Consider the following 16697-nt stretch of genomic DNA (forward strand, 5'->3'; position numbering starts at 1 on the left):
GAGGGTCCAATAACAGAAGGAGAAATTAGAAAAGCGATTTCATTAATGGAAAGGGGAAAATCTCCAGGCTATGATGGCATTCCCGCCGAGTATTACAAAGAGTATATAGACATTCTGTCCCCGGTTTTACAAAAAGTATTCCAAGAATCTTTAGAAAGAGGCCAACTACCTCCTACATTTAACGAAGCACTGATTTCTTTGATTTCCAAAAAAAAAAAAGACAGGGATAGTACAGATCCAAGAAATTACAGGCCAATTAGTTTGTTGAACTCAGATTGTGAGATACTTACTAAGGTGTTAGCCCTGCGCTTACAACACGTCCTTCCTGATATCATACACCTGAACCAGACAGGATTTATGAGAAACCGTTCTTCAGTGGATAATGTCAGGAAACTGCTGCATTTAATGTGGTTGAGTCAGTCAAAAGATGAGCCTGTAGCTGCCTTCTCCTTGGATGCAGAGAAGGCGTTTGATAAAGTTGAATGGGGTTTTCTTTTTTCTGCTTTATCAAACTTTGGATTTGGGTCACAATTTATAAATTGGGTTAAAATATGGTATAAAGAGCCGAGGGCGGCAGTTATAACCAACGGAATTATTTAACCTTTTTTCGGTTTGTCACGTGGGACCCGACAGGGGTGTTCTCTCAGCCCTCTATTATTCATTATATTTATAGAAACTGTAGCTGTGAGTATTAGGTCAAATAGTGATATTAAAGGTATAAGAACGGGCCAAGTTGAACACTAATTACTTTTTTATGCAGACGATATTCTAGCAACGATGACTAATCCACTTACATCTTTACCACATTTAATGGACACTCTAAAATCCTACTCAAGTTTCTGGATATACAATTAATTGGTCCAAGTCTGAGGCTATGCCAATGTCGGGTCTGTGCTATTCACATATGGTGGAGAAATTTAAATCTAAATGGACACCTAAAGTCATGAAATATTTGGGGATTAAATTATGCTAAGAGCTAGGTGAACTGCCTTCACTAAATTTGAACCCAGTGTTGTCAAAAGGCAAAACAAGTTTTGAAAAGTGGGAGGCATTAAAATTGACTTTTTGGGGCAAAATTAATATTATTAAAATGATTATAGCTCCCCAGCTCAATTATATGCTCATGATGCTACCTATTTCTATTCCTCAGGACTTTTTTTTAAAGGTATGAAAATTTGGTTAAACATTTCTTGTGGGAGGGTAAAAGAGCAAGAAGAAAAATGGAGAAATTGTAAGCCCCCAGAGAGAAAGGTGGATTGGGACTTTTGGACCCAAAGCTCTATTACCTATCATTTGAAATGGCAAAACTAGTTAAATTCTGGGAGGAAGATGAAGAAAAACAAGAATGGTTAAATATTGAATTTGATATCTTTTCACCATTTGATCCAAAACACAAATTGTCTCAAAAAATAAATACAACTAATCCGGCTATTATTCACTCTCGTGAGGTTTGGTCAAAGGTACATAAAATGTTGAAGCTTTCACATTATGTCCAGAAGTATGCGTCTCTTTGGAATAACCCTGTATTGGTAAAGTACCGGTGTTTTGGGGACAGTGGCACTCACTTGGTATATGTAAGATTGGAGATCTGTATAAAGATGGAAACTTTGTCTTACCCGTACTTACAAATTGCAAGGTAAAGGACATTTTTGGAAATGCCTCCAAATGAGACATTGTGTGACTTCTAAATTTAAGGAAGTTCCTGAGAATGATATTTTGGGTTATATTAAAATGCCAAGTCATCGCCACACTGCTTCGGTGCTTTACAAACTGTTTAATCATGGTTAAAATGGGGAGTCTTTAGGCATTAAACTACTTTGGCAGCGGGACTTAGAAACAGAATACACAAATGAAAAATGGCTAAATATCTTATCAGACAGCGGTAAATATGTGAAAGAGGCTAGAAGTAAACTTATACAGTACAAGGTGTTGCATAGATACTACCATACTCCTACCGGGTTGCATAGAATGAAACTAATGCCAAGTGATTTGTGTTGGAAATGTAACAGTGAAATAGGGACATATCTACATTGTTTTTGGGAATGCTCTATGGTTTTACCCTCTTGGACTGATGTCCTGGAAATCCTGGGTGCTTGGTCTGGCATAGAAGTCCCTCAGACCCCGGATCTATGCTTACTGGAAGACAAGCTTGTGTGTTTTCTCTTGTTTTTGTATGTTCTTGTATGTTATAAAAAATCTGAAAATAATAAAAACTTTAATTATAAAAAAAGAGGCAGAGACAAGGATAACCCTCCCATATTTTATTATTGTCAACAATAAAATGCAGCAAATCTGCAGTTATTTACTGAAGAAAACGTAACGCCTATGAGCAATATAAAAACAGTAAATGGATTAAATGATTCAGGAAGCAGGAAACAAATTGTTTTTTACTGGTTTTAGATTTTTTTCATTTTGTTTCATGACGTTTAGTGTTTACAGTTTTTATTTTTTTTCCAGGAAAGACAACTCTGCGCATGCTGAACCTATTTAACCTGACTGAATGCTTGATGCATATAAACTCACAGCACGGTTGGATCATTTCAGTTGGTGTCCATGTAAACAGTGATTTGGGATTTCCGATCAACCAAGATTTGAATCAGATTGGGGAAATTTGGTACATGAAAACGTGGCTATTGATTATTGTCCAGCTCAATTTATTTATGTATTTTCTAGTTTCCTTTACCACCCTTTTGGGTGACTCATTTTCCAGGAAATGGCACTGTGTCTGGGCTGCATCCCATTTCCAACAGCCTCTTTCATAAACAAAACCGCTGTCCAAACTCACCTAGCTCTATGTGAAAATGTAAATGACCAGAAAATTAGTTTAAACAACTCCGGCTGTAACCAAGTGTTTGTGATTGCTACTAATAAGTCTCCTTTCTTGTTTGTTGAAATGTTTAACATCCTAAGACCCTGTGCCCACATATGTGGACATTGATGTCCTGCACCATAATATTTTATTATCTTCAACTTGGCTCTTTTTTATCATTATTATTTGTAGACACTTGATTGTCACTTAAAAATAAAAAATATGTTTAAACTTTAAGTTAGTCAAAAATGTTATAAAATTTTTTTCTTCGATTAATATGTAATGGCTGACATAGCTTTTTCCTAAACATCACAGGGTTGGTTTAGGGTTCTAATCCTCAATTCAAATACCAGGGTCAGACTACCATTTTGTTGGTTTTCTAAAAATTCATACATAATTCCTGAAAGAATTCTGGATTGCTGCTTTGTGGTGTTTATTTTATGAGGTCAAACACTATCCTTTATGCTTTTCTGATGAGAGCAGAAGGTTCCATTAATGGTTTCATATATTAGAGCAATTCATCCAGGCCCTGAAACAGAATAGCAGCCCCAGATCATCACAATACCACCACCACGTTTGACTGTTAAAATGGTGGTTTATTTATTTATTATCTTCTATGTCAACCCCTTTTAAAATCAACATTCTCTTGGATCTAATCAAGCTGTTTTTTGTTTTTTTAAACAAATGCAAGATGACCTTTCATGTTCATCTTGGTTAGCAGAGGTTTTAGCCTTGGAACATTTCTGCAGAGATTAGTTTTGCTCAAGATTTTTAATTATACAATTGTGACCTCTGACTTTTAATCAAGGGAGGTCTGCGGTCCTTTAGAAGTTGTTCTGATGTTGCTTTCTGAGATCCTTTAGCATACTTTATGTTTATGTATTTAGCAGACGCTTTTGTCCAAAGCGACTTACAAAAAAACATTCTCCCTCTCCTGATAATAACTTTTTGCTTTCCTTGACGTTGGATGTGCTACTACTAGTTTATCCGTTTAATTATAGATCCACTAGGATAAATACAATAAAGTTCATCTTTCACCAAATAGAATATTTACTAAGACATCACAATATAACTATAGGCACATTACTTTGTCTTTGTGTGTGTGCGTGCGTGCGTGTGTGCGTGTGCGTGCTCTGTCGTCTTCATCCCCAGTGAGTCGTGGAGGATGGCTGCTTATACTGAGCCAGGATTCTCTGGAGGTTTCTTCCTGTTAAAAGGGAGTTTTCCTCTCCACTGTCGCTTTATGCTTGCTTAGTATGAGGATTGCTGTATAGTCACTCACACTAGTCAGTGACTTGATGCAATTTGCTGGGTTCCTTATATAGGAAGCATTATTTCTGATTGGCTTTATGAACTGACCTGAATTGGAATGTTTATTATGTGAAATGCCTTGAGACGACTCTTGTCGTGATTTGGCGCTATATAAATAAACTTGAACTTGAACTTACAAGTGATAATCGGCATGTTGCCCTTGAGGCTAACAACAACAATAACAACAACTTGACATCAATCATGGAGAGGAGGGAACAAAGGACTTTATGTTGTCAGATATGTCAAAAGTGATTTCTTAATCCTGAAGGTCTGACAGTGACCAGACCTCGATGTGGTCAGTTGAACTGAACTCAGCTTTTTGAATAATTGGGTTAGTCAGGTGTTTATTTAACAAGGCGACAATTACTTATTCAGCATAAAGCCATGTTATTTTGCGTGCTGTATTCATGGACTTCATTTTCTGTGAGACAAGAAGAAACAGAAGATAAAATGCAGTTTCATAGCTCTGTGATTTAGAAAGAAATATTATACAATATGTTGTAGCCTACTTCACTAAAATACGATTTCTGTTTTTTAAATATCCTGTCATTTTTTGGGTTGTTTTAGGTACTATTGGAAAGGTGAGATCCAGGATGCAAGTGAAACCCTGATGGTAGGCTCTGTTACGATCAACTTGTCCTCAGAGTTGGTGAAATAAAAAACCTGTTTGATTGTCTTTGTTTTTATTGTTTTAGTTGGTGAGAACAAAGACATCCAGGATCCAACAAGTTGTAGAATATATGAGGTAAGAGACTGCATAGCTATCGTATTTGTACTGTTTGCGATGTTTTAAAGAGTAAGTCACCCCCAAATCAACTTTTTTTGCTGATTCAATTCAGTTTATTTATATAGCGCCAAATTATGGCAAGAGCCATCTCGAGGCACTTCACACGGTAAACATTCCAATACAGGTCAGTTCTTTAAGCCAATCATTAAAACGTGTCCTATAAGGAACCCAGCAAATTGCACAGAGTCACTGACTAGTGTCAGTGTCTTTGCAGCAATCCTCACACTAAGCAAGCATGGAGCGACAGTGGAGAGGAAAACTCCCTTTTAACAGGAAGAAACATTCTGATGATCCTGGCTCAGTATAAGCAGCCATCCACCACGACTCACTGGGGATCGAGGACAGAGCAGACACACACACACACACACACACACACACACACACACACATACACACATACCAAGTAGTAATTATATGTAGGGCTGCAGCTATCGAATATTTTTGTAATGGTGTACTCTATCGAATATTTTATCGATTAATCGAGTACTCTAATAAGTTACCCTTTTGTGTTTGTAAACCATTATATCAAATAACATGTTATAAAATATGAAAGACCTCTTAAAATGAGCATGCAATTGCCAGTTATTCAAGTTTTATTCAAAATTAGTTTTCAAAACTTCAGCACTTCAACTTTACTTCACAGTAAACCCATGTCTGTGCAAAACATAAGTATACAACCTGAGCCGATTTTACCCTCGTGTGAGAGTCTACTAGCCTGCTAGCCAGACAAAAACTAGGAGGATAACTGTTGAAGTAGCACAGCGAGCGGCTGCGGCCCAAACAGCACCAGAACCGCTCACGGCGCATGCGCAAACATGGCTCGCCAGCTATTTCCCTATTAACACACGTCCGTTTTAATTTCTACACTTTTTTTCTCACACTAACAAGGATTGTCGAGAAAGCATGTTTGCCGTGGTTATGTCAAATTATACTGATCACACAACATTTATTTACTTTCTTTCGTTTTCCTCCGCCACTCATAAATACCTGTCCTCCTGCAACAATCCCGAGGGACAACGGACATCAATAACAACGCAGTAAAAAGACTGACGTGTTGTAAAAACTGCTAGTTTTAGCACATTTTAAGTCCGACGTAGGGCTGAGCAAAAAATCGATTTAATCTATTTATCGATTTTGTAGTTTAAAACGATTTTTGTTTTGCAAACTCGAGTTTTTTGACATTAAAGTTTTTTTCGGACTTTTCCGCATTTCATCCTTGTTTTGTTGCCGTAGCGCGATATGAGCCAGCCGCCGCCCGCCTCTGCCTACACAGTCAAAACAACATGGCAGCGGCAGCGTGTAGCAGAGAACTACTTCCAAAGAAAGGCACAAGTAATTCCGTAATTTGGAACTGGTTTGGTTTTGATCCAGCAGACGAAACACAGATGAAGACTTGCTGCAAAATATGTTTCAAAACTGTTGCTACTGGAAGCAGCAGTACAACAAATCTTTTTCAGCACCTGAGGAATAAACATCCCGAAGAATGGGAGAAGTGCAGCCGGCTCCGCAGCGACAGCGGCTCCTCTAGCACACCTGCTAAAAAGCAGACTACACTTCCTGAGAGCTTTACAAACTGTGTACCTTATGACAAGAACGGAGCACGATGGAAAGCGATTACAGAGGCGGTCACTTTTTATATTACCACAGACATGCTGCCGATTTACTCTGTCGAAAAGCGAGGCTTTAATCATTTGCTGAAATTGTTGGATGCGAGGTACGTTGTCCCAAGTCGCAAGTATTTCGCCGATGTAGCTCTGCCTCACCTGTACAATACAACCCGGGAAAAGATCCGCAGTGAGCTGGAGGAGATGCAGTTCTACTCAGCCACACTGGACCTGTGGTCCAGCCGTACGATGCAGCCATATCTGAGTCTGACGGTTCACTAGTTGGACTCTGCGCAGCATCTGCCTTCAGACAGCGTATTTCCCCGACAACCACACTGGTGAAATAATTGCCCATGGCTTAAAAGACGCTCTCAGCTCCTGGGGACTTTTGGAGGAACGACTCGTCTGCATGACAACTGATAGTGGCACCAACATCATAAAAGCTCTTAAGGACAACAGCTGGCCCAGCCTGCAGTGTTTTGGCCACAGACTCCACAACGCTATAGGTAAGAGTTGGTGTAAAAATAAATAGGTGCACATACTTGTACATTGTAAAGCACTGTTTGCTTGTAATTTAATAGCCAGAATATGGTATATATTTCAACTGGTTTACACACAGACTGGGTTACATAAATAAACCTGACTTTTCCTTAATCTTCATTATGCACTAAACTGTGTTACAGCTATTAAAATTATGATAAAAGTACAAAACAATTGTAATGCAGTTTAAGCTTGGCGTGACAAAAAATGTACTAAATGTCTTTTCACATTTTTTTCAGAGAATGGTGTGAAGGATCCAAGGATCGATCGGGCCATAGGGGTCTGCAAAAAAGCTGTATCCGCCTTCTCCTACAGCTGGAAAAAAGGCGAGACATGACAGAGGTGCAGGTTGAGCTTGGACTTCCCCAGCATCTTTTGATCTCAGAATCCCCAACTCATTGGTCTCGTCAAAAGATGATTGAGCGCTTTCTTGAGCAAGAGAAGGCAATAACTCGTGTCCTGGGTGCAGACAAGAAAACGCGTCATCTTGTTCCCACGTGGCAAGATTTGGAAGTATTGGAAGCCACCAACAAAGCAGTGAAACCTCTCCAGGACTTCACTGATGCACTGTCAGGGGAGTCATATGTCAGTGTGTCATGCATCAAACCGGTGCTGCATTTGTTTAAAACAAGTCTCCTCCTGCCAGAGGAGGAAGATCTGGAGCTAACAAAAACAATCAAAGCTAACATCATGCGTTACCTTGAAAGTAAATACTGTGATTTGGAGAAAGAGGAACTTTTGGACATAGCCACACTTTTAGACCCGAGGTTCCGTACAACCTGCATTGATGCAAGCAAACTGGAAGTTGTCAAAAAAAGAGCGGTGTCTGAGATCTCTGCTCCCTGCAACTCTACCACAGAGGAAGCTGGTCCCTCAGCTGTTCAAGAGAACACCCCGCCAAAAAAGAAAATGACTCTTGGTGCCTTCTTTAAAAAATCTGCACCATCCACCACGCTACACCCACAATCTGAGAAAACAAAAATTGAGACTGAGCTTGCGACGTACAGGTGCTGACCAGTAAATTAGAATATCATCAAAAGGTTGAAAATATTTCAGTAATTCCATTCAAAACGTGAAACATGTACATTATATTCATGCAATGCACACAGACCAATGTATTTCCAATGTTCATTACATTTAAATTTGATATTCATAAGTGACAACTAATGAAAACTCCAAATTTGGTATCTCAAAAAATTAGAATATTCTGAAAAGGCTGAATATAGAAGACACCTGCTGCCACTCTAATCAGCTGATTTACTCAAAACACCTGCAAAGGCCTTTAAAATGTCCCTCAGTCTTGTTTTGAAGGCACCACAATCATGGGGAAGACTTCTGACTTAACAGCTGTCCAAAAGACAATCATTGACACCTTGCACAAGGAGGGCAAGACACAAAAGGTGATTGCTAAAGAAGCTGGCTGTTCGCAGAGCTCTGTGTCCAAGCACATTAACAGACAGGCGAAGGGACGGAAAAAATGTGGTAGAAAAAAGTGTACAAGCTCTAGGGATAACCGCACCCTGCAGAGAATTGTGACGACAAACCCATTCAAAAATGTGGGGGAGATCCACAAAGAGTGGACTGCAGCTGGAGTCAGCGCTTCAAGAACCACCACGAGGAGACTCATGAAAGACATGGGATTCAGGTGTCGCATTCCGTGTGTCAAGCCACTCTTGAACAAGAAACAGCGCAAGAAGCGTCTCGCCTGGGCCAAGGACAAAAAGGACTGGACTGATGCTGAGTGGTCCAAAGTTATGTTTTCTGATGAAAGCAAGTTCTGCATTTCCTTTGGAAATCAAGGACCCAGAGTCTGGAGGAAGAGCGGAGAAGCACAGAATCCACGTTGCATGAGGTCCAGTGTAAAGTTTCCACCGTCAGTGATGGTGTGGGGTGCCATGTCATCTGCCGGTGTTGGCCCACTCTGTTTCCTGAGGTCCAGGGTCAATGCAGCCGTCTACCAGGAAGTTTTAGAGCACTTCATGCTTCCTGCTGCTGACCAACTTTATGGGGATGCAGACTTCACCTTTCAACAGGACTTGGCACCTGCACACAGTGCCAAAACCACCAGCACCTGGTTCAAGGACCATGGTATCCCTGTCCTTGATTGGCCAGCAAACTCGCCTGACCTTAACCCCATAGAAAATCTATGGGGTATTGTGAAGCGGAGGATGCAATACGCTAGACCCAACAATGCAGAGGAGCTGAAGACGACTATCAGAGCAGCCTGGGCTCTCATAACACCTGAGCAGTGCCACAGACTGATCGAGTCCATGCCACGCCGCATTACTGCAGTTATTGAGGCAAAAGGAGCCCCGACTAAGTATTGAGTGCTATACATGCACATTCTTTTCATGTTCATTCTTTTCAGTTGGCCAACATTAGAGAAACAAACATTTTTTCATTGGCCTTTAGAATATTCTAATTTTCTGAGATACCAGATTTGATGTTTTCATTGGTTGTCACCTATAAATATCAAATTTAAATGTAATAAACATCGGAAATACATTGGTCTGTGTGCATTGCATGAATATAATGTACAAGTTTCACGTTTTGAATGGAATTACTGAAATATTTTCAACCTTTTGATGATATTCTAATTTACTGGCCAGCACCTGTATTTACTTATTCCAGACATTGAGCCAGACACAGATCCTCTTGAATGGTGGAAGCTTCATCAGCCCAACTTTCCAAGGCTAAGCTTACTGGCTAAAAAATATCTTTCTGTTCCAGCCACTAGTGCCCCCTCAGAGAGGGTATTTAGTGTGGGTGGAGGAATAGTTACCTGCAACCGGGCCTGCCTTAAGCCAGATGTTGTGGACAGGCTCATCTTTCTTGCAAAAAATGTTTAGAATGAGCATGCAGTTTTTCAGAGATCTAACAAGCACATATTTTGTTGTTATAAACGTTTACAGATTTGTTCATTCTTTGAGCAGGCTATATGTCTGCCACAGGCTTGTTTCATTTTTATATTCACAATATACTGAGATTTTTATTTTTTTGTAATTTTATTTTTATATGTTACAAAATTTTTATTAATGTGTTTTCTTGAACAGAAAATTTAAGCTACTGTGAAGCTGTTGCACTTTTGTTTAAACCTGGGTTAAAGCTTGAAATTGTTGAATGACAGAGCCTCATTTAATTTTTGTTTTGGGATTCTACGCATTTTAACTCTTGAGGACAATCATAGCAATAAAGTTGCACTTTTGACACTATATCTGATGTCTGCAGCCATTTTTTAAGTGCATTGGGGGAAAAAATCGAAAATCGAATCGAAACTCGAATTTTTCTTAAAAAATCGAAGATTTTCTTTTGGGGCAAAATCGCCCAGCCCTAGTCCGACGTGTTGCTATCAGACGCACAGTGTGAGCTGAAACCAAGTGCTACAAACGAAAAAGTCACACAGTGTCTGCAGAATGTATAGAAATACAGGCTAAAATGCATTATCTTGTAGAGGCTCTGAGTCCGCTTGCACAAGTGACATTTACATGTGGATGTTTCCTGGTCAGGTGCTGCAGCATGGAGGATGTGGTGTTGTGGTAGGCTAGATCCATTTTACAGTTTTTAAACTGGAGTATGTTTTCTGCCTTACGATGTGAAAAATGATCCCACACCTTTGACATTTTCTGTCTTTCGCACTCCACCGGGGTCCACATTGTCCACCATGGTTTAAGAGAAAGTTAAGTTACATTCGCTGCTCGCGTGTGCATTCAGTGCAGTGTGTGTATGTTCGTCACTTATTTCGGTCCAGGTGAAACATGACCCCGGGTGATTGCAAAGCCATGAATTAATTAAACATGAATTAAACGAAGCCTCGAGGCAGAGAATTTGACTCGAGGATTTTTTGTACTTGAATTATTTGAGGTACTCGAGGAATCATTTCAGCTCTAATTATATGGCTACATTGTGATTTCTTAGTAAATATTCTTTTGTATATGTAAATGAGCATCTTACGAAAAGAAACTCAGAAATCGCAAGGCAAGCAAGGATCCTGAGAAAAGAAAAGAAGATCCATGACACTTGGACAAGAAACTGCAAAGTATTGATAAAGCTAAATGGTCCCCCGGAGCAGGCAAAGTGATGTCATCAAAGATATTAAAGAACTTGATCAATACAAATGACATACGTCTGCTGTGGATCACCAAGGATGAACAAGATGAAGACAACCAACTTCACGCATGGATGATGCAACAAGAAGATATACGAAGAATCTGGATTATTCAACTCTCAATACAGTAAGAACAGGAACTGGTAATTCAAGTTATGAAAATTTACAATTGCAAAGGTTTGACTACACAGAGTATAAACTACAGGATATGCAGGATGACATTGATCCAGATAACAATTTTTACACTAGAGTACATAATCATTGTGAATACTATACTGAAGACCAGTTTGAACACAATGTCACTATAAAAGGTAAATTATCTGTTATACATTTCAATTGTAGAAGTCTAAATTCAAATTTTGTGAAGATTATGCAATGTTTGAAGCAATCAAATCATCGATTTACTGTAATAACAATCTCTGAGACATGGCTCCAGGAAGGGAGGATATCTATGTTTCAAATTGAAGGATATAATATGTTTTCCACAAGTAGAGATTGCAAAAAAGGTGGGGGTATGGCTTTGTATATTGATAAAAACTTTCAAAGTAGATTGGTGGGTGATATGACATTAGTTATGGATAAGATTATGGAGTGTGTTGTCTGTGGACATACAAATGGAAAAGTCTAAGAATGTGTTAGTCAGTTGTATGTATAGGAAACCAGGATCTTGTGCTGAAATGTTTAAAGAAAAAATAGTTGATATGTATGATGATATAATCAACAGAAAATGTGTTTTGTCTGTGGGGATTTTAACATTGACCTGTTGATTCCTCAAATGCAAAATGCAAATACAGAGTTTATTAATTCCATGTTTAGTCTGGGACTGTATCCACTAATAACTCGGCCAACTCGAATTACAAGAAATGGCGCGACACTGATCGACAATATTTTTACAAATATTCTTAAAGTCTTTGTTTATAATTCAAAAGAGAGCAATTCGACTTGTAAACAAAGCAGCTTGTAGAGAGCATACATATTTACTTTTTATTCGTTTAAAATCAGAATTTAACCATAGTCCCTATCAAATGGACAAGGTGTCTGCCTCACAGACTAAAGCTGGGAGCTGGTTCCATAAGAGAGGAGCCTGATAGCTAAAAGATCTGACTCCCATCCTATTTTTTAGATGATTTGGGAACCACCAGTACACCTGAAGTCTGAGAGTGAAGTGCTTTGTTAGGAACATATGGAACAATCAGGTCACTGATGTATGATGGAGCTTGATTATTAAGAGCTTTATATGTGAGAAGGAGGATCTTAAAATCTATTCTAAATTTAACAGGCAGCCAATTTATGGAAGCTAAGACAGGATAGATGTGATCAGGGGCGGATTTAGGACTGAAGAAGATCCGGGGCTTAGCGCACGCACACACACACGTGACACACACTAGTCAACATCATATATATTTGTCTTGTACCACATAATTTTTAATCTGAAGCTACATACTAAGCATATTCAGGGCAGAGTATTGTTCCTGTTGGTGTTTAGTGTGAGATGATAGTAAATATTCCCACGTTCGTTCTCCAACAACTTTACCTGATAATCAGCTAACTTTAGGCAAACCAGCAGCACAACAAATATTTTCAAATAATACTCACAAACCTGAGTCAACACCAGTCTCATCAAAGCTGGGGTTCTGTCGTGTTACTTTTGGTCTAAAAAACGCCCTTATGTCCATCTTTACATTTGCGTTTCAGGCAGAGACTGTAGAAGAAGCCGGCTGCTGAAGGGCTTCTTCAGTGGTGGAGGCTCAGGCAGGCTGTATACAAACTACTGCCAGCTGCTCCCTCTCTGTTGGACCTTGGTACTGCATGTTACTTCCACGTTTTAGATCCGGGGCTTTTCATAAAACATTCGGGGCTTGAGCCCAAATAGCCAGGCCTAACGCCGCCCCTGGATGTGATCTCTCTTTTTAATTCTCATCAGAACTCTAGCTGCAGCAATTTGGACAAGCTGAAGACTTTTAACTTGGCTGGCCTGGACAGAGGCTTTCACCATTTTCGGCTGTGGTCCTGCTGATTTCTGTCTGCCCCTTCCTGGAATTCTGCTGTTGTCTGCTTGGCTTTATATGTTTCTGACAGCCTGAACTGGTTTTTCCATCATCGTCGGACTGGATTGTCCAGTCACTTTGGCTTGTGTCTGCTGAGCCCGCTTGGATCCTGTCTCTTCATGCTGTTTTAAAACAAAAGCTCCTTTGTTTTGGATTGTCTGAACATGCAATTTCATGGTTCACAGACTACTTGAAGGACAGAACTCAATATGTTACATGTGATGGGTTGTCCTCTGAATTTTTGAGTGTCCACAAGGGAGTGCCACAGGGTTCAGTCTTGGGACCCCTCTTGTTCATTATGTATAATGACATATGACAAAATGTGTCGGATGCTAATTTGCACTTTTACGCTGATGACAGTCATTTACTGTTTTGGAACACCCCCCACTAAAGCTGTTGAATTCTTACAGATAGCTTTTAATGAGATCCAGCTAACACTTCTGCAGTTAAAACTGGTCCTCAGTGCTGACAAGACTAAGCTAATGTTGTTTTCTAAAGCCTGGTTTATGCTTCTCCGTCAACTCCGCAAGGGACAGACACGCACGGATTGACGGAAGCATTTTGCTTTCATACTTCTCCGTCTCCTGGGGAGTGTTGCAAAGCAATTGCCTGGCAGGACCACAGAGGGCGTAGCGCTGTTCTGTGGTATCCTGTCATGTATCGGTCCAAGATCGTGTGTTTATATTGTGTTTTTGTGTATATAAGAGAATTTTAACACGGACATATTTGTCTCTCATTCTCCCACCTCTTCATGCGCTCCCCACCTCTAAACCCACGTTTCCTGTCATTTCTGTCCACAAATAAAACGCTTGCTGCGCATCTTTTCACTCCTCCAGTCACGGGAGGATGAAAAGTTCATATTTTTAGAGTTTTTTCGTGAGGTATTCTTCAAGCTTCTCCGTGTCTTCCGCTAGTTATCCTCGGCTCTCTTTGCAATGGCGGCGCTGTAAACAACAGCGGCGTCCTGACCAATCACAAGCTTGCGTAATCCGTCTCGTTCGACGGATGTTTAAAAAAGTGGGCTCGACTCCGTACGTACTTGCGTGCCTGCCGGAGCCCTACGCAAGGACGTTGCGTGTCTCCGCACTGACGCAGACGGAGAAGCATAAACCAGGCTTAACTCTTAAAAAAAGACCTCTAAGTACACCCTCAGTGACCACTCTTGAGGGAAATACCATAGAGGTGGTCCACACATACAAATACCTTGGTGCCTGGCTCGATGACTTCCTCTCCTGCAAGCCCCATATAGATAATCTTGTGAAGAAACTCAGAATGGGTTTCTTTTATCGAAATTAACAATTTTTCTTTTGAGGCAAAAAAAATGACTAGGATCACTGACTTCCTGACAGACAGGAAGCAACAAGTCAGGCTAGGGAAGAATATCTCTGACCCACGGAAACTCCCATCCATATAGGACCTGTACACCAGGACATTAAGTTGTGCAGGTTGGATAACAGCTGACCCGTGTCATGCAGTCTTTTTGACTTGCTCCCATCTGGCAGGAGGCTCCGATCCATTCGGACCAGAACCTCTCATCACAAGAATAGTTCCTTCCCCTCTGCCGTTGGTCTGATGAATGACAATCCTAGGACTGCCCACTCCAGTCACTTGGTCCCAGTCTCATGACCCTGTGTTGTTTGTACCTGAACTGATCTGCTATGATCAGTACCTACACTGTGTATATAGTAGCAGTTTCTCTAATTATTATTTTATCATGAGTATATTCTTACTTCCTATATTTGCTTATTTCTTTTTTTTATCTTTCTATTTGCACCAACTACTGCAGCAATTTCCTAATGTTGGGATTTCTTGCACATTTGGCAATAAAACCTTTCTTATTCTGATTCTGACTGTGTCAAAAGCAGCACTGAGATCTAACAAGACTACAACAGACACAAGATTCTTATCTGAGGCCACGAGAATATCATTTGTAACATTCACTAATGCGGTTTCACTGCTGTGATACTCTCTAAAACCGGGCTAAAATCCCTCAAGTAGATCATTAGTGTTTAGATGCTCACAAACTTGATTTACCACTATTTTCTAGATAAAAATGGGAGGTTAGACATTGGTCTATTACAGCAACATCGAAATCCTGCAGTACGTATCCATTTACTATGGATAGATTGATTATATCTAAAATAAAATATGCTGATAAACTGAATCGGTGTTTAATAATGCTGTAGACTCGTGTAGTCGTTGTTTTATTTATTAAAAGATTTACTATAAAACAATACCACACCTTTCCTTTTATATGTGGCCAGTCAGCCTTTTGTATCATGTTGCACTTCTTGACTCAGACTGAGAACAACAACTTCTTTTTTAGATGACAATCTGTAATAGTTAGATTGAGCCATGATCTGGGCCGATTATTTCATTATGTCTTCTGTGGCTTCTTTCAAGGACCATCCATCCCTATGCAAACCCAGAAGTCCTTGGTTTCTCAGTGGAGGACGGCAGCTCGGCCTACATGAAGTGGATGGATGAAGCCATTCCAGACGACTGATGGATGATTCAAATCAGAGCTACTCTCAGTGTGAACAGACAGTTACAGTCAGCCATGTGATCCAACTGCATTTGAATAATTCTGAAATCTTCAGAAAGATTTAAATTCTGTGACATTTACATCACTTAATTACATTACAGTGAACAATGTAAAGAAAACATTAAAACTGCAACTTCATGTGCAGCGGACTTTATTGTGACAGACCTGATGAAAGTTTCTGTCCGAGATGCCAGCACTTTACAGGTTACAGTTCATATGTTTACTGAAAACTTTATCATGTGTTGTTGATTTCTAAAAACTAAATAACACCAGAGTGAGTCTTATTTGTTATTGTCCAGTGAAGGAAAACTCTGTCAGCCAACTCTGAGTAATACATGTTCCAAACATGCCGACTTTGCTTGTGTGATTTCAATGAAAATCTGGAAATTTCATCTAAGCAGTATTTTCAAACACATAACGTCATTTCTCAGCATAAAATAATCTGAGATTAAAACTCTGGTGTGAAGGGAAGTGGACAACTGCTCCAAGGTATGCTAGGTCTTTCACAATCACTGTTTATAGATTCTTATGAGAATGTTCATTGACATTGGCAAGACTCATGACTTTACATAATCTCTTCAAAGAACTACATATTTAATGGGGATATGGCTTTATTTTTTAAAGTGGTACTTCACTGATAAAACAGTTAATTATAATTGGTCACCCTGAGTTTACCGTGCAAGCTGAGCATGAAAATAGTCTCCGACCCCTATTTTTTTGTTAGCTTCTAATGGAAAATAGACAGTGAAATGCCTGTTTTTAAAGGTCTGACAGATATACGTCACATAAAGTCTCTTTCTGGAGTATTTCTCTTATCCAGTGGCACCATGTAGTGGCTGACAAGCATATCACACAGTCTGTTTCTGTTTTATTAACATGGTAACTTCACGTTTCTTGTTAATGAGTGTGCTTTTGTAGCCAACAAACCGAGCTAAAACACGTTGTTTT

General features: G+C 39.7%; 1 protein-coding gene across 2 annotated transcripts in view; it reads left to right on the top strand.

The window, feature by feature from the left end:
- Positions 1-16102, top strand: part of zgc:63972 (protein CutA homolog) — a 29949-nt gene extending 13847 nt beyond the window's left edge. The window contains exons 4-6 of one of the 2 annotated variants that reach the window (XM_070552477.1): positions 4688-4733; positions 4816-4865; positions 15608-16102. In XM_070552477.1, the coding sequence (XP_070408578.1) occupies positions 4688-4733; positions 4816-4865; positions 15608-15710 (199 nt within the window). In that variant the 3' untranslated portion in view covers positions 15711-16102. The remainder of the gene's footprint in view (positions 1-4687; positions 4734-4815; positions 4866-15607) is intronic. The other variant, XM_070552478.1, reaches the window with a different exon arrangement.
- The last annotated feature ends 595 nt before the right edge of the window (positions 16103-16697 follow it).

This window comes from Nothobranchius furzeri, chromosome 6 (genome assembly GCF_043380555.1).
Source record: "Nothobranchius furzeri strain GRZ-AD chromosome 6, NfurGRZ-RIMD1, whole genome shotgun sequence".
Classification (NCBI taxonomy): domain Eukaryota; kingdom Metazoa; phylum Chordata; class Actinopteri; order Cyprinodontiformes; family Nothobranchiidae; genus Nothobranchius; species Nothobranchius furzeri.